Source organism: Triturus cristatus, chromosome 5_2, assembly GCF_964204655.1.
Source record: "Triturus cristatus chromosome 5_2, aTriCri1.1, whole genome shotgun sequence".
Lineage (NCBI taxonomy): Eukaryota > Metazoa > Chordata > Amphibia > Caudata > Salamandridae > Triturus > Triturus cristatus.
The window spans coordinates 957,328,252-957,350,572 of record NC_140588.1 but is presented as its reverse complement, the minus strand read 5'-3'; the positions used below and the strand labels follow the sequence as shown (position 1 = coordinate 957,350,572).

The following is a 22,321-nucleotide window of genomic DNA, read 5'->3' as shown; positions in this document are numbered from 1 at the left end:
GTCTCCCTCTCACTCCGTCTCCCTCTCACTCCGTCTCCCTCTCACTCCGTCTCCCTCTCACTCCGTCTCCCTCCCTCTCTCTCTACCTCTCGCTCCCTCTGTCTCACTCACTGTTTGTCTCCCTTTCGCTCTGTCCCCTCCCTCTCTGTCTCCCTCTCACTCTGTCTCCCTCCCACTCCGTCTCCCTCCCACTCCGTCTCCCTCCCTCTCTCTCTACCTCTCGCTCCCTCTGTCTCACTCACTGTTTGTCTCCCTTTCGCTCTGTCCCCTCCCTCTCTGTCTCCCTCTCACTCTGTCTCCCTCCCTCTCTCCCTCTCGCTCCCTCTGTCTCACTCACAGTTTGTCTCCCTTTCGCTCTGTCCCCTCCCTCTCTCTCTCCGTCTCCCTCCCTCTCCCTCTCTCCCTATCCCTCCCTCTGTCTCCGTCTCCCTCCCTCCCTCTCTCTGTCTCCCTCTCTCCCTCCCTTCCTCTCCGTCTCCCTCCCTCTCTCTCCCTCCCTCTGTCTCACTCACTGTTTGTCTCCCTTTCTTTCTGTCCCCCTCCCTCTCTCTCTCCCTCTCCCTCCCTCTCTCCGTCTCCCTCCCTCTATTGCTCTCTCTCTCCCTCTGTCTCCCTCCCTCTGTCTCCCTCCCTCCTCCGTTCTCCCTCTGTCTCCCTCCCTCTGTCTCTCTCTCTCCCTCTCTCTCTCTCTCTCCCTCTCTCTGTCTTCCCCCCTTTCCCTGTCTTCCTCCTCTCCCTGTCTTCCTCCTCTCCCTGTCTTCCTCCTCTCCCTGTCTTCCTCCTCTCCCCGTCTTCCTCCTCTCCCTCTCTCTCCCTCCCTCTCCCTCCCTCTGTCGCACTCTGTCTTCCTCCCACTGTCACCTCACCCCCTGCTCTCACTCCCTGCTGCCCTCCATCACCTCACCCTGCTGTCCCCTGTCACCTCACCCCGCGCTGAGACTGCTTCCAGGGAACACACGGCCGCCGCACCCAAGTACTTCACAGGTCTTTTAAAGACCATTCACTTGTTAATGAGACTTTGTTGTATTTCATCTCTTCTTAGCGCCCCTGCATCTCCACTCAATCAGAGGGGAGATGCAGGGGTGCTAAGAAGAGGTGAAATACAACAAAGCCTCATTAACAAGTAAATGGCCTTTAAAAGAATCGCCCGGCCTCACAGCTCCGTGCTGCTGTAAACGGCGGTGTTCGCTGACAAGCACAGGGCACAGGCACTATGTCTGCAAGGTCCGCGGGCCGCCAGGGAAGGCTTGCCGGGCCGCTGGAGGCCCGCGGGCCGTACTATGAGTACCCGTGCCTTAGAATATCCCCAGGCATCAGACTGGATCCGGAAAGTTTTCGTCAGCAGCACCCCTGCGCATCGGAAGGTGGCGTCGGGTGGCTCCACGTCCGTCGTAGGCGACGCCCTCGCGCGCTGACGTTAGTTCTGTACACGACTTTCCACGCCAGGAATGCAGAGCCATGCAAGAAACCGACCACTGGTGCATTGAAACTAGGACCCTGAAAGGGATGACCTTCCCTAGAAATCAGTTCGCCGAAAGGGGAGAATGGGTGGGGTGGTAAGGAATCTATCACTAACTAATGTCTCTAACAGATATATCATTACCGAAGGTAAGTAACTTGTGCTTCTGAAAGAGACACGTTAGTGATAGATTCCTTACCTTAGAATAGATACCCCAGCAATACCAACCCTGGTGGTGGGTCTGCGAACCAAGATCACCCCAGAAAGTCACAGAGAACAGAACGGCCAAAGAAGCCGTCTCTCCGGACTTGACTGTGAAGGCAATAATGCTTAGTAAAAGTGTGCAGCGAGGCCCACGTGGCTGCATGACAGATGTCCTGCAGAGGGACACCATGTCCCAATGCAGTAGTAGCTGTTGTCGCCCTGGTAGAATGGGCACGCAACCCCACCAGAGGTTCCTTTTTAGCCAGAGAATAACAGGCTTTTATACACAAGATGACCCAGCGGGAGCTAGTCCTCTTGTGTACAGCCTGGCCTTTTTCTTGGCGCCTATGTAGCCAAGAAAGAGCTGGTCATCCTCCCGGAACTCTTGAGTGCGATTCAGGTAAAATGAGAGCGTACGTTTTGGGTCCAGATGGTGAAGCCTCTCTTCCTCTCTGGAAGGGTGCAGAGGCGGAAAGAAAGTGGGCAAGGTGATAGTTTTCCCAATGTGGAAGGCAGTAACAACCTTTGGCAAGAAAGAAGGAGGAGTGCGAAGCACAACCTTGTCCAGATGAACAGACAGAAAAAGAGGTTTACAGGAAAGAGCCTGGAGCTCACTCACGCACCTAGCGGAGGTGATGGCCATCAGGAAAGCGGTCTTTAAAGTCAGTAAACGAAGAGGACAGTTGTGAAGCGGCTCAAAAGGAGCCCATATCAAATAAGTCAGAACCAGATTTAAGTCCCACTGCGGCATCACAAACGGAATAGGGGGGAAAAGGTGAGTAATGCCTTTGAGAAATCTATTTACAACAGGGGATTCGAAAAGAGAGAGCTGATCAGGGAGCCTGAGAAAGGCTGAAATTGCAGAAAGGTAGCCCTTAACAGTGACCAGAGCAGAGCCCTCCTGGGCCAAAGCGAGAAGGAACAAAAGGACTTCTGAAAGAGAGGCAGAAAGGGGATCCACAGCCTTTGCTGTGCACCATGCCACAAATTTGTTCCACCTGCAGGCGTATACCGATTTAGTGGAGGGACACCTGGCTGCCAGAATGACATCACAGACTTCAGGAGACAAGGCAAAATGAATCAACTGTCACCGCTCAATCGCCACGCAAGGAGGTGGAGGCTGGACAGTTTCGGGTGGAGGACCATCCCCTGCTGCTGCGACAGAAGATCCTCCCGAAGAGGCCGTTGGATCGGGGGATCCACGCTCATACTGAGTAGCTCAGGATACCAAACTCTTCAAGCCCAGTCTGGAGCCACAAGAATGACTTGAGCCCGGTCACGCCTGATCTTCTTCAGCACTTTGGGTAGAAGTGGTATAGGCGGAAAGGCGTACAATAGACTGCAATTCTACTCGCGACGAAAAGCGTCGCAGAGCGAGCGCCGCCTTGGAAATTCCAATGCGCAGAACTGATGACATTGCGCATTCTCTTCGGTGGCGAATAGATCTAACCAAGGCTCTCCCCACTGTTGAAAGAGACCTTGCGCCACCTCCGAGTGAAGACGCCATTCATGATCCATCATGCACCTGCGGCTGAGTTTGTCCGCCCTGGTGTTCAAAGAACCTGCCAAGTGTTCAACCACCAAGGAAATGCCTTGATGTTCCAGACATGTCCAGAGACGCAGAGCCTCCTGACATTGGGTCCACGACCCCACCCCGCCTTGCTTGTTGCAGTACCACATGGCAGTGGTGTTGTCTGTGAACATCTGCACTACTCTCCCCTTGACAGAGGGAAGGAATGCCTTCAGGGCAAGTAGGATCGCCCGGAGCTCCAGAAAGTTGATATATAGCCTGGACTCCGCCGGTGACCAGAGGCCTCTGATCTTCGCCTCTCCCATGTGGCCGTCCCATCCCAGGAGGGACACATCCATCACCACTGTGTGCTCTGGTTGGGGAAGGGAGAGGGGTCTGCCGCTGACCCAATGCTGGTCTGTGAGCCACCACTGCAATTGTCGTGCAGTGCCCTCCGAGATCTGGACGTACTCAAACAGGTTCCCCTGATGCTGCGCCCACTGGAACTTCAAATCCAACTGCAGAGCCCGCATTTGCCATCTGGAATGATTGATCAGCAGGATGCAGGAGGCCATGAGGCTTAGCAGCCTCAAGGTCATCCTGACCGAAACCCAGGACAAGGGCTGGAAGATTGGAATCATAGGCCGAATGTCACGGACTCGCCGTTCGTGTGGATAGACCCAAAACTGTGCCGTGTCCACAACCGCTCCGATGAAGAGGAGCTTCTTAGAGGGGATCAGGTGTGACTTCGGCACGTTCATGGAGAACCCCAGCAAATGCAGGAGGTCAGCCGTAGTCTGGAGGTGGGAGACAACTGCCTGGGGCGAGCTCGCCTTTAACAACCAGTCGTCGAGACAGGGGAAGACTGAAACCCCCGATCTGCGCAGATTGGCTGCGACCACCGCCATCACTTTCATGAACACACGAGGGGCGCTGGTAAGGCCAAAAGGGAGCACAGTGAACTGGAAGTGCTCGTGGCCTACCATGAACCGCAGGTAACGCCGGTGGGCCGGCAGGACGGGGATATGAAAGTAAGCATCCTGCAAGTCTAACACTATCATCCAGTCTTGCGGGTCTAGGACAGACAAGACCTGAGCAAGTGTGAGCATCTTCAACTTCTCCTTCCAGGGGAAGCGATTGACGTTCCGAAGGTTTAAGCTAGGACGCAGGCCCTTGTCCTTCTTTGGAATCAGGAAGTAGTGGGAATAACAAGCACGACCTACTTCTGGCATCGGAACGCGCTCGATGGCCCCCTTGGCCAAGAGGGCCACAACTTCCTGCTGGAGAAGTGCCAAGTAATCCCCCGACATGCAGTGGTACTGAGGTGGCACTGCTGGAGGGGTAGTCTCGAAGTGAAGGGAGTAGCCCCTTTGGACTATCTGTAAAACCCACCTGTCCGAGGTGATGGTGTGCCAGTGGGGGAGGTGATGGCGAATCCTGCCGCCCACTGGCATTTGATGGGCCTGAAAGCTCGGACTAGGAAGGTTTGGAGGCAGTGGTGGTGGTGGACTGACCCAACCGCTGGCCCCCTGAACCGCAGCAGCGGTTCCCACATCCGCATTTGGACTGTTGCGCCAGCCTGTGGCTCTGTTGCCAACATGGTGGATTGCCCCTTCCGCAGCACGAAAGGAGCGAAAGGCAGAAGGCTGAGGAGGCCGTGTGGCCGAAATGTCCAAGGACATGGCCGTAGCCCGAGAGTCCTTAAATCGGTTCAAAGCACTAAAAGAGGCGAAAGCCATCAAAGGGCATGTCCATCAAGGTGTTCTGGACATCTCCCCAAAAGCCAGTTGTCCTCAGCCAGGCGTGGCGGCGGAGGACCACTGTCGTGAAAATCGCCCTGCCCAGTGAGTCGGCGGTGTCAAGGCCACAACGGATCGTGAACTTGGCTACATCTCTCCCTTTAGCAATAGCCTGAGAGAGCACTGTCCGGGCCTCCACCGGACACTGAGTCAGCACCAACGCCACCGTAACCCACAGAGTGGGAATAACGGCCCAAGAAGCATGCGGGGTTCACAGACCACAGCCCTAGACTGGCAGAAGAAAAAACCTTCTTCCGGAACTGCTCCAGTCTCTTGGATTCCCTTCCAGGGATGCGGAAGGGAATGCGCTCGGGATGCAGAGGCTTGGACAACCAAGCTCCCAGGGGTGGGGTGTTGGGAGAGGAAAATGGGGTCACCCGGGGCCAGGCGATGGCGTCCCCTGTGTTGGGCCTGGACCAGGTGCCCAAAAGAACGTTAGACAGTGCATCATTAAAGGGCAGCAGTGGTTCCGCAGAGATGACTGCCGGCTGAAGCACTTCAGTCAGGAGGTTAGTCCTGACGGCCACAGTAGGGAGCACGAGGTGGAGAGCCTCGGCTGCCCTACGCAACACCACAGATAAACTTGCAAGGTCTGGAGTGGTGTTCAGACCACTGGCGTCCCCAAACTCCTCTGCCCAGTCCGGGTCATACTCGCACTGAGCGGCGAGAGGGTCCTCAGACCCCTCCCAGTCCTCCCCTTACTCCTCATGCTGTTCCACAGGCCCAAAAGGAGGAGGATGGAAATAGAGAAAGAAATTCCCAAACGGAGTTGGAATCGGAATCGTTGGCTGAAACCGGGGTCGACGTCGTCCGGCGTGCCGGGCGACGACAAACATGGTGCCGGTGGGGGTCGACGTCTTTGGAGGTGTCACAAGGTCAACCGGCATCGACCGGGATCCATCCACGCGAGTCCTGCAGCACCGAGGCCGGAGCCAACAGCAACGTCAGGGCCGGAGCCACCGACGTCAAAAGGCGAGGACTCCCTGTCGGGCCCGCGGGGCCCAAAGGCGCACCAGAGGGGCCCGACGGCCCAAAGAGGCAAACCATAGCGGACAGGAATTCCTTTACCTGGGCCGGAGTCACCGACGAACCCGAAAAGGCGGGTAGTCCGCCAGCGACTGCATAGGCTCCGCCAGAGCCGCAGGGGTGGAACCACCTGCACCCTCAGCCGAGTCGCTCTGAGCTGCGTCGCTCGACCGGCGAGGTGAAGCCAGAGAACGATGACGTCTCTTCGACTTCTTGTGGAGATTCGCCTTACCTGACCCCGAGTGCGAAGACTTCGATTCCGAAGATTTCCGATGGTGGTGGTGCCGTGACCAGTCCCTCGAACTCCCTCGGGACCGGGACCTTGAACGGCGCGTAGCCGACTGCCGGGCTTCAAACAACTTTTGGGACCACTCCTGCAAAGTTTTCGGCGCCATAGCCCTGCAGTCGGGGCACGACTTGGGGTCGTGGTCGCGCCCCAGTCAGAAGAGACACACACGATGCGGGTCCGTCACCGACATCATCCGATGACAGTCCCCACAAGACTTAAACCCGGGCATCCCTATCTTCACCAGCAGTCGATCGACTCGAAAAAGAATGAGACAAAAAATCCACAAAACCTCAGTCAAAAAATGACTGGGGGTACCGCTTTTCCCAGATCTGCGCTTGCAGGCGTGGAAAAAGAAAGAACTGACGTCAGCGCGCGAGGGAAGCGTCTAAGTAGCTGCTGCAACGTCATCCCGGCGATCAAAACGCCTACGTCTGACTCGGAGCCGCACGACGCCACCTTCCGACGTGCAGGGGTACTGCTGACGAAAACTTTCTGGATCCAGTCTGACGCCTGCGGATATTCTAAGGTAAGGAATCTATCGCTAACGTGTCTCTTTCAGATACGAGGAATAACTGCACGAATTTTCAGATATTTGTAGAACAGAAAAACGACTGCAACCAACCATATTTACCCTAATAACTAAAACATGTTTTGGGTGAGAGACGATGGCGGGTGTCTCTGCGGGAGATTTGAATACACTTCCAATTTGCTAACATCTAGTTCCCAGGAAGAAAAAGTGGCGACTCAGACTTGTATCTCTTTTCTTCTGCCAAATGGAAACTGACTCCCATAATCTGTCTGCATATTCATTCATTTCAATCCAGCAAGACTTGTAGAGTTAATTACAGCTCGGAGCAGCGTGGCTTCGTGGGGAGAGCAGTGACACCTGGTACATGCACGGAGTACTTGTTGGCACTGTAGGTAGTTCATGGGAATTGTATGCACATGCACATAATATCCAATAAAATGAAGCCATTGTAGATCATGCAGAACCTGACAGTAAGGCTAATGATGGAACAAGAAAAGGTGGCTGGCATCAATGAAGGAGGGGGCGGACATTGTCAGTGCTCCTCCTGACAGCTTCTTTGCCTCTGTGTCTGCCTCAATAATACAGCGTGGATGCTGAGGGAGTCCCTCATTTGAATGTTTGCCAGGACTTTCAGTATTACAGAAGGGGGCGCACAAGCATCTTTGGCCCTTTCTGTAATACCAACGTGCCCCGGGGGTGCACAAAGCAGACGGACATGCCCATTGAGCCTGGGGCACGTTATGTAATCGTCCCGAGTTGGTTTCTTTACAGTAGGATATATGCTAAAAGATATTCGGAAACCTCTGGGTTTCCATACTGCAGATGTGCAGCCATCTCTGGAGCATGTGCATATCGTGCATAAGCACAAACTTCATGGGTGCATATAATGGAGGTATGCAATTATTTTGGGACAAGCAGACACACCAAAAATTCCGGGATGCACATTATAGGGAGGGTGCACCCCCAAATGGGTTGTACATAATGTATGGATTTAGCCACTTTTACGGTCTACACAAGGCAGATGTAATACCATAAATGAGGTGTTCATACTGTAAACATAGAGGACCAGAAGCATCATGCCATTTTCTGTTCGAATCGGCCCGTTTATGAACGGAAAAAGCCATTTCTAATGCATCAAAGGCTTCACATTCGCAATGTAGGTAATCGCAATTTTTTGTGATTACCTGAGTTGAGAGTGCAAATAGGGAATCGCAATTCGCCATGTCCCTAATGCACATGCAGGAAGCCTTTCCTAAATGTGAACTGTGCATTTAGAAAACGCTAATTACCATCAACTTCAAGTTGATGGTAACCATGTGCATACTTTTTTTTCCCAATGTTTTTATTGATAGTATGCAGTCAATATACAGACATCATATTACAAGCATCAATGCGGTATGTTGTTGCCCATCTGTAAACAGTAGCTTGGCGCCGTTCCAAGCTCACAGAGCGCAAACTTTAGGAGGCGCCACAAAGGAAATAAATTTACAATGTAACCTAGGCCATATTGCTGGTACAGTTTTCTAGGGACCCTTAATATACCACAATCAAAATTGTCTATTAACCATGTGCATACTTTGAAAAACTGCACAACATGCATTTTTCAAAGTTCCATGTGCACACATGCCCCTAGGGCATGTGTGTTCTATACATATGCACACTTTCTTTTTTGGGGGTGATTCGGGGGGTGCCTCTAGGCCCATAGGAATGAACGGAGTAATATTACCTAATAGTGATTCTCTATTTACCGAATCGCTATTAGGTAATGTAAAGGTATTGCAAAATATTTTGTGATTCCTACATGCATTGCAATTTGCGATTCCAAAATAGCGATTCGGTAAAAATCGCTATTTTAGAATCGCCAAACGTATGCTTGATACATATGCCCCAGAGACTTTTCTGAGATGTGTATAGTGATGGTATGCCGATATACTGGTGAATGCACAGTGCAGCCATGTAGCCACTTCTGGGGTGTACTCAATGCAGGTATTCATCCATTTCTGATGTGCACATAATACAGACATGTGATCACTTCTGGGGTGAACTTACCTTGTATGGCTACAGTGAATGGTGGTAAAAGTAACTGGCTCTATATCTTCATCAAACACTACGTGTCTGCAGCTTGTTACAACTGGAAGGATCCGAGAGGAGGATCCCTTTTTCCTTGCCCATCGAGACGCATCCATTCGACCTTTAATCCCCTCAGAGTAACCCCCACAGTTGACGTCATTGAGAAAGAGCATAAGAGTCATGAGCTCTAATATAGCCTTAACGGCCAGAGCCGAAGGCAAGGGACTTTAACAAGGGAGCAGGCCTTTAATGTATGGTAGAGCCTGCTATGGAGGGCTCTAAAGCTATCAGAATATTCCGCCCCTAGAGCGCAGAATGTTCTAATTAGTAAAAACAAACGCCTCTCAGAGCCCGAGAGGGTTTAAATCCCCTCGGGCTACAAGAGGCCTTTGTTCTCAGTAACAGCTACGAACAAAGTCAAACATTGGAATGTTGGGGCTCCGGGCTTCTACCGGACATTAGAAGCCTAGAGAACCCAATTATTTTCAATGGAGCTCCCAACATTCCAATGTTCTAATACAAAATACTATCCGTAGGTGCCTCCATTTGTAGATGTGTTTCAGTGGGATCTTGCAAAAAAATTGTATTCTAGGCTTCGTTCAATCACTCCATCATTTTTACGTGACAGTTGATTGACTCTCTGCTTAATACAGTCATTTAGTGCCACATGTATTCAATTGTTGCCAAGGTAACTGAGGCATAAAAAGATAAAGTGGTGTTACCAGGATCACGTGAAGTGATTTACTACGATAACATTACAAAGAAAGAGGACTTATGATGACCTTTCCGGGGATGAGGGTAATTAAATCTGATGACTACAAAACCTGTATTGAGCAACTCTGTCTTAAATCTACCGAAATTGACTCATATCTCCCTGGCAGAGAGATTAAGGTTGAAAGCCCTCTGCACCATTTTTAAAGCACAGGAAGGCCACGGCCCAAAATAGTTTTCCCTTCAGAACCTCATGCCAAGCTGATTGCTGAGATACAGCAATGCAAACCTGATCACTGAGGGCACATTCAGTGCCACATCCTGATCACTGAGGGCACATTCTGTGGAAATCCTGAACACTGAGGACACATTCAGTGGGAAATCCTGATCACTCAGGACACATTCAGTGCCACATCCTGATCACTGAGGGCACATTCAGTGGCAAATCCTGATCACTGAGGGCACATTCAGTGCCACATCCTGATCACTGAGTGCACATTCAGTGGAAATCCTGATCACTGAGGGCACATTCTGTGGAAATCCTGATCACTGAGGGCACATTCTGTGGAAATCCTGATCACTGAGGACACATTCAGTGGGAAATCCAGATCACTGAGGACACATTCAGTGCCACATCCTGATCACTCAGGGCACATTCTGTGGAAATCCTGATCACTGAGGGCACATTCTGTGGAAATCCTGATCACTGAGGGCACATTCTGTGGAAATCCTGATCACTGAGGGCACATTCTGTGGAAATCCTGATCACTGAGGACACATTCAGTGGCAAATCACACGGAGACAGATGCATTCAGTGATGGATACTCTAGAAGGGGTTGCGCCCAGATCTCAGAACACAACCAAATCTTGCTTCTTTCAAGAAAAAACTGAAAAGAACCCTCTTCAATGAGGCCTTCGGTATCTATGGTTACAACATGGGGCAGGACCATCTACCCTTGTCTCTTCCAAAAAAAGGACAGTGCTCCACTGACAGCAGATCAACCCCTTTCTTTTTGCTTTAATCGGAAAGGAAATCAGAATGCAGGTAACATCACTTCATTCAGGTTCATTATGAAAAGGTTGAAAGAGGAAAAATGCTCAGCTTCGACCAGACAATCAGAGCATGCATCAGATAAAATAACTGCAGACCAAACCACCAGTGGACACTCACTGTTTTGGAGGCAATTTATTTTCTAATTCAATTAAACAGATGGACATACCATCACAAAAACGGTTCCCTTGGTTAGTTTTTACAGTGTCACTTTACACAAACTTCCCAATGGGACTTTGAATGGAAGAAACAACTTTTTGGACTCATCTAGATAAACAGTTTTCTTGCAAGAATAGATTTATCAAACACGGCCAAGCCTTTAATGATCAAAAACCTTTCCTATATAATAAATCGATTTCAACCATAACTGCAGTTAGTATCCATGACTCTTCTACATGAACATCTGAATTGTTTCACTAGGAAAAGTATTTTTGATAGTTTAGAACTTTGATCATTTGTTCTCGAGCTTCCCTATGATACAGAATGTGTATTCACTTTGAAGAATAAAGTGACTTACAACAAACTATACCTTCACTTCTTTCACGATGCAGGTTAACTGGACCGTGCTACGGCAGGGTGCCTGGCCCTAATGCTGTGTATGTCAGATAATGGTTCAGGACGAAATCAAGGTCTGGAGGTGGTCTTTCACTTTGTTTACTATCAGTGGGCAAGGTGTTGTGCTGTATATTTAGAATATGGGGTGGCAGTAAGCTGGGCTTGTGCACGAGGGCACAGAATATACATACTGGGAGCATGTCTAACTGTCTAGCAGGAGATACCCACTCACGAGCATGGCGTATACATCAGGAGTCGTGCTGGTGGAAAGGATACTCCGCGTGGCCAGTGCACATCAGTAGAAGGCCTCAATGAGTGATGCATGTATCTGCTTGGTCGGGGAAGGTCGGGTGTTGATGCACATGTGCAGGAGAATGCACAATTTAACCTAGCTAAGCATAGCCTGAGAAGAACTCGCTATTTTGTTGGCCAAGCCTCTGCCCTCCGTCAAACAAGGACAAGTAGCATCTACAGAAAGGCCAGTTCGCCTTCTGTCTAGAGTATGCCACTGACGCGCACACTTGGGATGGAATGGTGGATTGGTAAACAATCAACATCATTCTATAAGCTTATCAGTGATGGGCACGCTTCTTGGTGCTGAACCAGTGACTTACATTGGCCTCTGTGATGTTAACAAGGCAGGGTCATCACACATAAAGTTAACTGCGTACACTTGTTCATTGGTGGTTAGCAGGTGACTCATCTGACTGCGTGACGTCCAACAGTCAATGTTCCAGTGATACGCACACTTGGAAGAGATTGATGAATACATTTCCATCTGCCAGCGTTATTTTTTTTCTGACGCTGTTGGCACACTAAAAAGTTGGTCAGTTATGTAAATCTGACATTTCTACCTGTCAGTGCGAGTGTATGAATTTGAACACATATTGTGAAATTTTACATGCAATGTTGCATTTATTGTAATTTTATTATGTTTTTTGTGGGGAGTGTAATAATTTTTTTTATGGCTAATATGCACCAAAAAGGTGCACCCTAAACAATTTTAAGATGTCTTAAGACTCCATAACAGTGAAGGAAGAAGTGAGAATAATATCTAGCTTGGAGGTTACTTATGCGCCCAGAATACTTGTTTCTAGAAAGTTATTGCTAGGCAGGACGCCTCTATCTAGCTTGTGTCTATGGTGATTAAACACACAACATGAGAGTAGCAGTGGGAATAGAAGTGCTGGTAGCAAGGCTGTACCTCACATGAGGATAATAGAGATGTACAAGAATGAATCAGTACACAGTACGACAAGGGAAGAAGGGTACTGGAGAACAAGTGTTGCACTGTTGATTGCCGCTAATGAAATTGTCAGGTTATTTTGAAACAAAGATGATCTAGACTTGACTCTCCCATCGTAGTGAAGACACGGGATAGCAATAGACTTGTGATGGGAGGTTGCAGAGTACGAAAGATGTGCTCAATCTCAAAAGATGGTGCAGGATGGCCTCTGTGAAAGGCAATTGGTGCCTCAGGGTGGTTTGCAGCGATTAGGAAGTGAGAGAGGCCACAATGCTTGGAGCCAAGGTGCAAGTGTGTGATGGCAAAAGTCAGAGAAGATGGAGGAGTTTCATGCGTGTCAGATGAAGGAGAGTTTTGTTTGTGAATTGCTTGGATATGTGCCTGGCAGGGTATTTTTTGTATAGCGTTATCTTCCTCCTATCCATAACTAATCTGCTTAGCCCAAAAACTGTTCCTGAGGTTGCGAAGGAACTGTACAAAATACAAAAGTACAAACAAGATTCTGATAATTTGAGTGACAATCTGCTTACACGTCAATATCCCAAAGATCTGATTTGTAGGGTGTACAAACCAGCACGTAATAACAATCGAGATGCTCTTTTGGAGACACACCCTAGAATAAAAACTGAAAGATTGGTCTGTGCCAGCACTTTTAGTCATCTCACAGACACTGTTAAAAAAGCATCAATAAGAATTAGCATATTTTAAATAAAGGAGATATGTCCGTCGAGGCACCACTTTTTGCTCTTAAACGAAGCAGTAACTTGAAAGATATTCTCGTTTATACAAGATCTCGTTCCATCAGGATGCAGACATCACAATCAACACTATGGGGAGGAGAACCTGTGGTGGGACTCTTTCCCTGTGGATCGTGTTCGGAGTGGGCACACACAACAGACGAACCAGTTAGAACTAGGGCTTAAAACAATGTGTCGACTGAACCATACTAATTGTAACTCGTGGGGGATGATCTATTTGATCAGATGCCCCTGTGATCTTGTATATGTGGTATGACCCTTCGAAGGTGAAGAGTAGGATTATCGAACACAGGAGTTCCATTAGATGTAAAAAATCTAATACCAAACTTACAAGACATTTTCTGGAAGCAGAGTACACTGAGGATGATATTAATAGGGTAGTCCTTGACAAACCTTACTGCTCCACAGGAATGGGTCCTTTCCACAATGTTCTGTTTCAGAGGGAACAACGATGGATGTTCAGACTAAGGAGTCATCAAAGAGGACTTAATGATGACATTCCTTGGTGTTCTCTACAAGTAAAAACATGCCTGTTCACTCAAGACACTGCATCTCCATATATTGCTCACCTCAATGAACAGCTTCCTGAGATACTTACCATTAACTCCATACATTGGCTTATTTTGAATTAATTAACTAGTGTATCTGATGATATACAAGATAATTTTAGCGACAATATAATTGTTACCATTTGCCATTGTCTTAATACTAGCCATGATAGAGTCTGGGACATATATTATACTATATCATATTTCATTTTAAATTCATAGATGTGACACAGGTTTGATATAGGTATTATTACACTGTGTTCAAAACGCTTTTGATATGCTGACATGTCATTTCAAACCCTCTTTTACATTGATGAATAAAGCGGGGCGGCGCGTGAGAATGACATCTCCCATGCGCAAAGTACTTGCTTCCGGTTCACGGACACGCGATAGGGTTGTACATCCAGGACGCCGTCTTTAATAAACACGTCCCATTTGGACTGGTTCTCCTGCCATCCCTTCGTGTGATGCGGCGTTCTAAGACTCCGTAGGTAAGACGTCCTTCGTGAAGTCTGTTTGCTTGTAAGTCCCCTCAAAATTTGATAATGATTACTAGATCCGTCTTCTACGAGTCTTCCCTCAATGTTGATGATACGTGGTTTTGAGACTCCATAGACGTAAGTTATTGTTCGGCTTACTAACTATTTTTCGGCTTGCTGATTGTATTCATGGGCTCAAGTGTCTTCTTTTCTATCGCTTCTCTCTATATATGACACTATGTTTTCTCTGTTTTGCCCATAAGTTTGATGAATCTCATGCCATATACTTTGGGACACTGTTCTGATATGACTTTAACAAAGATTCTCTATTGTCAAACTTTATTTATAAAGCAACATGAACATAACGATATTTTTTTGGAATTAGTGTGACTGCTGATTCTTTAAATTGATTCTGTGTTACGTCCACACCTTACAGCTTAGATTCGCTCTAAAGGGACCAATAAAGGTTGAGTAGATTTAATACATTGTAGTTGGTTGTTTTTTTTTTTTAACAATTTCTTCATGGTTATATGGATTAACTTTACACTAGGTTTGCAGTGTTGGGCACATCGTTTTTACTGGGATGAGGACTGTTATCACTGTTGTGTTTTATTCTTTCAGATTTTGGTGGATCATATCAAAGGATGATGCCAAAAAACTGACCAATACCGTGAAAGTATGGTCCTTGTTCTTTTTTTATGTTGATTATTAAGCAGAGTGACTTTAGAACTTGGTCATGAGGAACGCCACAAACTTTCATAGTCGAGGAAGGCAGAAACATGTTGACCATTGAATTAAGGGAATATCCATATCCCTTCTCACTTAGCTTGGCTTTTAGCTCTATCCATTGGGGGCACCAGAATAAAAGATGTATTTCCCACCAAGAGATAGTTTTAACTCACTTTCTTGATTTTTTGCACTCTTCCCCTCCCTCCCAGTAAAAGCATCAATATCTGCAGTATTAGGGACAAACCCTGCTCCTCTCTTGCGAAAGAGCTGTAGCCCACACTGGTTACGCGTGAGGTCCCAGTGTGAAGAGGGGACCCAATGATGAAGCATGTCACCCTTGGGTGAGTGAGGGTTCTTGTCTTAACACAAAAGTGCTTTGCAGTCCCTTCTTTATTTCTGGTTCTTTTTCTTTCTTTTGTTTGTCCACCACCCACGTACATAGTGTGAGTTTCAGGACAGTGGAGTACTATAGTTCCATTAGGTGGTTAGTACTCCAATTAGGCCCCTTCATTGTGTGAGTTTATAGCCCAAACACTGTGCCATCTATTTTGGTTTTGTTTTATGTGCCACCACATTAAAGGTCCTAAAAGCCTAATAACAACAGTGGTCCTAAAATTTCAATAGTAGTTGGTCTAGGCAAAAATACAGTGTTGGTGGAATAATCATCTTGCCCATTGGTATATAAGTTAAATTACACATTCTGTTGCCATGCGAGCCTAGTGTTGTGCCCGTTTGTTAGTGTTTTAAATGACTGTTTTGTGTACTCAATACATTAAAATTAGGGCTCCCGGTTTTAAGGTATTTATTTTTTGGTCATTTCTGTCTGTATTTATCCATATTTCTTTTTTGCTAATTTTTTCTGTATTTATCCATTTTTATTTTATGTTTTCTATATAAATGATGCTGCAATGGGTATTTTTCCACATTTATTTGACTGATAAATGTATACTCGCATTTGAATGACCAAAAGATTTCAGCACTCTACAGTGCAATAGCATTATCTGAAAACTCTTGCATTGTAGAATAGTATCAATAACTGTAGATATGCATTTAATTAGGAAATCTATTGTCTTTATTCAGCTCCTGTACCTCTCAATCTGTACTCCTACTGACCTGTCACTCATGATAGACTATAGAAAAAATCATCCAAAGAAGATCTATTTTTCGTATTTTTCTGTATTTAAAAATAAATACAGACAGGAAAATAAATAGTTTTCTGTCTGTATTTATCTGTAAAAATCAGTAAAAAAGGAAAACAGGGAGCCCTAATTAAAATGCAAGATACATTCAAGCCAACCATTATACCACAGAGGTGATGGCTCTACCCAATCAATGCAAATTGGGACTACAGCCAAATGGACCATGAAAAATATTATCAGACAAGCCCATATGTCCTTTTGGTGCCCAATTGGAGACTACACCATGTAGAGAACCAAGGAGTCATTAAATGAGATTTTACTGCCAATACCCTCCCTGGTAGTATTTCACACTGCCTTCCAGTACGACACTAAGACCCGGGGGGAATGGGGATATGCATAATCAACGCTGTGGAGGTGGCTCTGTCTTCATAGCGTGGATTAACCTTGTCAGAACCAGACAAACACTATCTTCGTCTAGCGTTGATTTAGAAAAGTAAATAAACACTTCATTACGGGAAACAGCCGGTATGCTACTGGAGGTTTATGGGTGTGTGTCTAATTTCCCAGAAATCAGCTAGCTCTTTTTCAGAAATCCTTTCTGCCACTGACAACAGAAATGGTCCATACATGAATCTTCAGCCTTAAGCCTTTCCTTCTTGGAGCCCATGCCGGAGTGAAGAAGGTCTTGTAAACACAGGACAACCTCCAGTGATAACATTTAGATCATCATAGACTTAAAAAGGTACATTGACTATCAAGTACGTCCAATAAGAGCAGAAATCCTGCATTCTGCAACGGCCTCGATAACGAGTTCTTTAGGGAATGAAGGACCCAATAAGTAACAAATCGGTTGAGACTGCAAATAATATGCAAGTGACCATTTCCTGTGTACATTACAAGTACTACGACAGGAACGAAGGGTCAGAAACTTAATATTGCTATAGAATGCCATGTTGACATATTTATATATGACCCGCCTTTCTTTACTTGAAATCATTGCTTGAAATATCTAATTTTAAGATTGCCTGGAAGCCTAACAAGGAACAAACCCGATAAGCTGATTTGCCCTGAAATAAAGCTGCAAGTCCAGAAAGCCCCACCCTCCCTTCAGAAAGGTTCTTCCAAACATTTTCAAGGCCATTCATATTACCTTGTAAGCCAAGATGAGCCAACCAGCATGAATTGTGTTTTCTTAATCATGGCTCCAAAACAAAGAGGGACTGTGTTAAACACAACGGTGGTCTCAGAGAGAAAGATATTTCCAAAAACATTAATTCTTGCTAATACTGTTAATAGCATCATATTCTTCCATGCACGCATCGACTTCAGATAAGGAAGAACCTTTCCTACAATTTATTCTGACATACTCTAATTTGTGGTTACTATAGACACAAAGCCATTTAAACGGTAGTTTAATATATTAAGCCATAGCATACTCTTCAACAAATTTATATTGTTTACATTCACAAGGGAAGAAGGGACCCTTTTGCAAATGAATTTTCACTTCCTTTGAGGTGTCAGTAAAATATCAATGTGTTGCGACTGAATTTTGGTCGGAAAACATCGATACATAAGATCTCAAGTCAGTATTTGGAAGGGACGCCTACAACGTGTCCCTTCCAGATGCCGTTTGGTATTGATTTGGAATCCCATTTTATGAGTCGGAAAAAAAGTCTCACTCTTGAAATGGGATTAGTACATAATAAAAAGCATTTTAAGAGTCACAAACGCCAAATTTGAGTGTTTGCAACTGTTGAAACACTTTGTACATATGGCCCTAAATGACTTTGATGAGTTGGTTGTGTTTTATCATTTCATCAGCATCGAGTGCTATCTTGGCGCTTCAGTTACTGAAGCACCATCGGCCTAATCCGCATGTTGCTTAATACGCTGTGTTAACATTTCAATTTACACAAATGAAGATGGGGAAAAGGAACACTACAGCCTTGCTCCCCTTTGAATATGTATTTCATTAATATTAGATCTTGCGAGCAGACTCATATATAGTTTATGAATAACTGCAATAAAACTGCAATAAAACTTCCTCCTAAACCAAAATCTTTCAGTGCCTTCCACCAATACATCCAGTAGACCCTATCTTACGACTTGGCAGCATTGATTGTAATAGCCACTATTATCACTTCTTTTTGTAAACTAGTGTTAATTGCCCATGTCAAATCATGTGAAAGAATCATCCTATAATGGCTATGGAGGGAATCTTTATGATTCTCGTTAATCAAGGCATAAAAGCAAATGATTTAATGTGGCTGAACGAACATAGCGTACGCGTCTGATGGCAAAGTTTGATATCGAAATTTGCCTGCGGATCTCACGACGGATGAGATTTTTACGGGTTTTAAGAATTAAGGAAATAGTGACTTCAGCCTGGGAATTGGCTGTTGCTCCCCGTGCATGCCACTATAAAATAACCTCGCTAGCACTTCCCCCACAAGGAAATAATATCTGATATCTCTCGGACGGCATATCGTCTGTACCTGCATCTTTAACGACATAAACCAACTTCTGGGTTTGCTCTGATGCGGCCAGGAGGGACACTTTTATTATGGAGGCGAAATTGTAAAACATTTATGTATTTTACATGGCACAAATTTTGCAGGTTCATTTTCAATTCAGAGTCACCACCAGACTGATTCAAGACGAATGCCTTGCAGAATTGTAAAAATGCTGAATGATGTGACTGAGAAACATTTTCTGCTCGAACCAGTCACCTGCTGGTATCTTGTAAGATTGTGTAAGCTAGGCATGCCATTGTATTCAATTTTCATAGGAAGTCAAGTACATTTTGCATAATACACGTCACTTTCACAAAAATTAAACTTATCTAATGTTTTGAAGATTTTGCAGTTTTGCCCACTCGAAGTTCTGCAGCAGTTGTTAGTATATTTAACCCGGCACGCTAGGTATCTATATCCGGCCATAAATACTGCTGTGATATAGCTTGATAAAAGCCAAAAAGGTATTTCAGGATTACCTGAATCTATTAACTTATGAGAGAAAATATTTTTTCAATAGAGTTCTTAATATTTTTACGTTTTACCTTCAAAACTGGTTTACACAGGCTTCTCGTCACTTTCTCCATTAGTGCTGATGCGTCCCACCCCTTATACAGACATCTGCCTAACTGGGCCGTCTTAATAGCATTATAGGCCCCCGGGCAAAGCAGTACACTGGGCCCTGCCTACACAACCGCTCACAGGAATAAAAATGTTTAACGGAAAATTAGTGTTACATTCTGGTCTGCATGGGACCCCTATGCTTGTGTGGCCCCGGGCAACTGCCTGGCATACCCATGCGTTAAGACTGCACTGCTGCCTAAGGCTTCATGGTAAAAGTTTTTCTGAACATGAATCTTAACAAGTAAACATGGGCTAGAATTACTTCAGATAGACTCTTTCAAAGCAATAGCTCCTCGCTTGCATTTAACTCTTTCTTTTTTCAACTCATAAAACACCTGTATTATAATCCTAGCAAGTCTTCAAAAAAGTTCAATCAATGCGCTGCAAAAGAATGATTTGCATGACTTTTGAAATTTTGATAGTTCTTTCTTTGCTAGTGGTAAATGTGTTAAACTGTTGTACGGGCATGCATGTAGATGGGTTGTGGATACATGGAGTGGAATATTTTGGGATGAAAAGGGATAGATGTCTGATGGTGTGCAGTGTGGATGTAATGTGGTGTGATGTCTTGTGGCCCATTCCCCAATCTCCAATTCCCCTCTTCTCTGTATGGTTATGGCTCTGCCTGACATCTTGTCTCACCAGCCACTATCCTTTCACAGCATTGTTCACCTATTCTGTATCCTCTCTGGTCTGTTTCTGTCTTCTCCTACTCCCTCCCCTCCGTCTTCCAGACCTCTCAAACCCCACCTCCTCTTTTCTGCTCTTACAACCCGCCTGTCAACTCTTACACGTTGTTCCAAACTGTCCATTTTGTTTTACTCGTCTGTTCTAACATTCTACTCCACTATAACTGTGGTCTTTGGGAGTATCTAATTGTATAGTCTTTCTTCAGTTTCTTTGTAAGGAGGGTTCCTGCTCTCCGATGTTGTTTTACTTCTAAAGCACATTGACACTTAGTCTACGATGAGTTGCGCTATATAAAAATATTAAATAAATAAATATAGTGACTATTAGGGAGGGGCGCTGGAGTTTCCCTGTGACACAGGAAGTTAACCCCGTTTGTATGACTATGGCCCAGATTACATGTTGGTCGGAATTTTCCGACCCCTGCATAAACACCCGATTGTGCAGGGATCGGAATTCCTAGTTGGGTGGAATTGCCACATCTGGTTAATTACTGGATGCATTAAATATTTTACCTTTCGTTAACTTTCAGCAGATTAAACCTGCCGGAATTTAAAGTGGAAAAACGTTGGCTGGTTCTTTAAAGCCAAGCTGGTCACTTGGTGTTATGTAAGAAAAGGCTTCTGTTGGAAGACACTTAGTGGTACAAGAAGTAGCAAATGCTGCCCCTCGACTGGACTTTGGTACACCGAGGACTGCCCTTGCTGCTCCTGGTATTTGGGACGTGATGGTAGTGGCATGAAAAGAAAGCAAGCAGGCCCCAGGTTCTCTGCATACTACCTATACTTTCCATGATTTTCCCTTCCCCTAAACCCTCAGCAGCACATACATGTATGCTGGTGGGCCAAGGAGTCAACCCTGTGATGTCATCAGTTGTCAAAAGGAGAGTGATGTCACTTAAACATTATCGAATAGATGCCCAGCTCCCCGCACCACATGTCCTTTGACAGGGTGGGAATTATCCTTCTCTGGCCACGAGGTACATTTGCACCCTCCCAATTGCTGACTGCAGGCAAGCATGCCGCCATTTTAGCTCCAGCAGGGGTCTGCCTCAGAGACAGTGTACCTGTTGGTGTTCAGTTTGCCGCTCTCGCAGTTCGAGAGAAAGAGATAGTCGGGAAGGAAGAGGGAGCCGGACTCGCTGGTGTTTTCCTCTGTGGTCGGAGTGCCGGTGGCCGAGCTGTCGGTCGAGTAGGACGGGTCAGCCGTCCTCGACGTGTGAATGGAGACGGCCGGCGACGGCTGGAGGGAGGAGGTGGGAGTGGAGACATTTTCAACTGAATCTGATACAGAAGAGAAAAAAGAAAGGAAAAAAAACACCGTGTTAGTAATATGTTCAATGTTTGGAAGCCCAGCACGAACCGTTAATAAAAGTGAGCGAGTTAGCACAAAGTTCCATACTCTGTGTTTACATTTAGCAAGAACACTGTTTCCTTAAGTTGATAAACAGAGCTTGGGAAACAGGGCCAAGAAAGTATCCCAAGGAATGCTCTGAAAACTGAAGTGTATACATTAAAGTGCTTCTCGGTCCAGAGGGCCGACCCTAAATCCCTGCGTGCCAGTCTCAGGTTTAAGACGTCTCCCAGGACATAAATCTGCCGAGGAATAGCAGACAGCTGGGGAGAAGCTAGGCCCACAAAAACAAGCACTGCCTACGCCAACAGGTAGCGCTTTAACGTGCTACCAGGCAGCGGCAGATTGTGCCATACTCTGCGCAGCCTTCCTCTTTCGGTGCTTCTGATGAGTGTGCCATGTGGCGTCCCTAGGTGCAAAATCACTGTTGGGTGTAAAATCACTTCAGGTACAAATTCACCTTTAGATGAAAATCAACCATTGTGCAAAGTGAGCCGGACTGCTGTTCACATTTAGGAATACAATTACTATTCAGTGTAAAATCATAATTAGGAGAAAAATCACACTTAGTGCTACATTAGCATTTATGTGGAAACTCTTTGAGGAAAATAAATCACATTAAGGAGAACATCACATTTATGCGCAAAACTATCCTGGGGCAACATCAACAGGAGCGTGGAAACACTTATGATGGCAAAGTCCCATTACAGTGCAAACTCACCCGTGTTGCAACATCAGAAGGACAGTGGAAACTCCTATACTAAAAGCATTTAGGTGCAATAACTTGTTTAGGTGCTAAATCCCATTTAGATGGTGTAATGTCAACAGGAGTGGGAAGTACATGCTTAGCAACGAAAAGCTCATTCAGGGGAGCCAACACCTATTTGCAAAATCGCCCTTAGTGCAAAGACTATATTATGCATTTAGGCACAAAATCATTTAATAAGAAGAGAAAACGGGTTTGATATCACATTAGTTTTAAAAGGTGTGTGTGAGTATGATACTAGGTTGACAGCACCATGAGGTACAAAATCCCTTGTGA

The 22,321-nt window shown here is 46.0% G+C and overlaps 1 protein-coding gene across 1 annotated transcript in view; it reads right to left on the bottom strand.

Moving 5' to 3' along the window:
- Nucleotides 1-22,321, bottom strand: part of GAB3 (GRB2 associated binding protein 3) — a 453,955-nt gene that overhangs the window by 88,433 nt on the left and 343,201 nt on the right. The window contains exon 3 of the mRNA XM_085608146.1: nt 20,993-21,209. Within this exon, the coding sequence (XP_085464272.1) occupies nt 20,993-21,209 (217 nt within the window). The remainder of the gene's footprint in view (nt 1-20,992; nt 21,210-22,321) is intronic.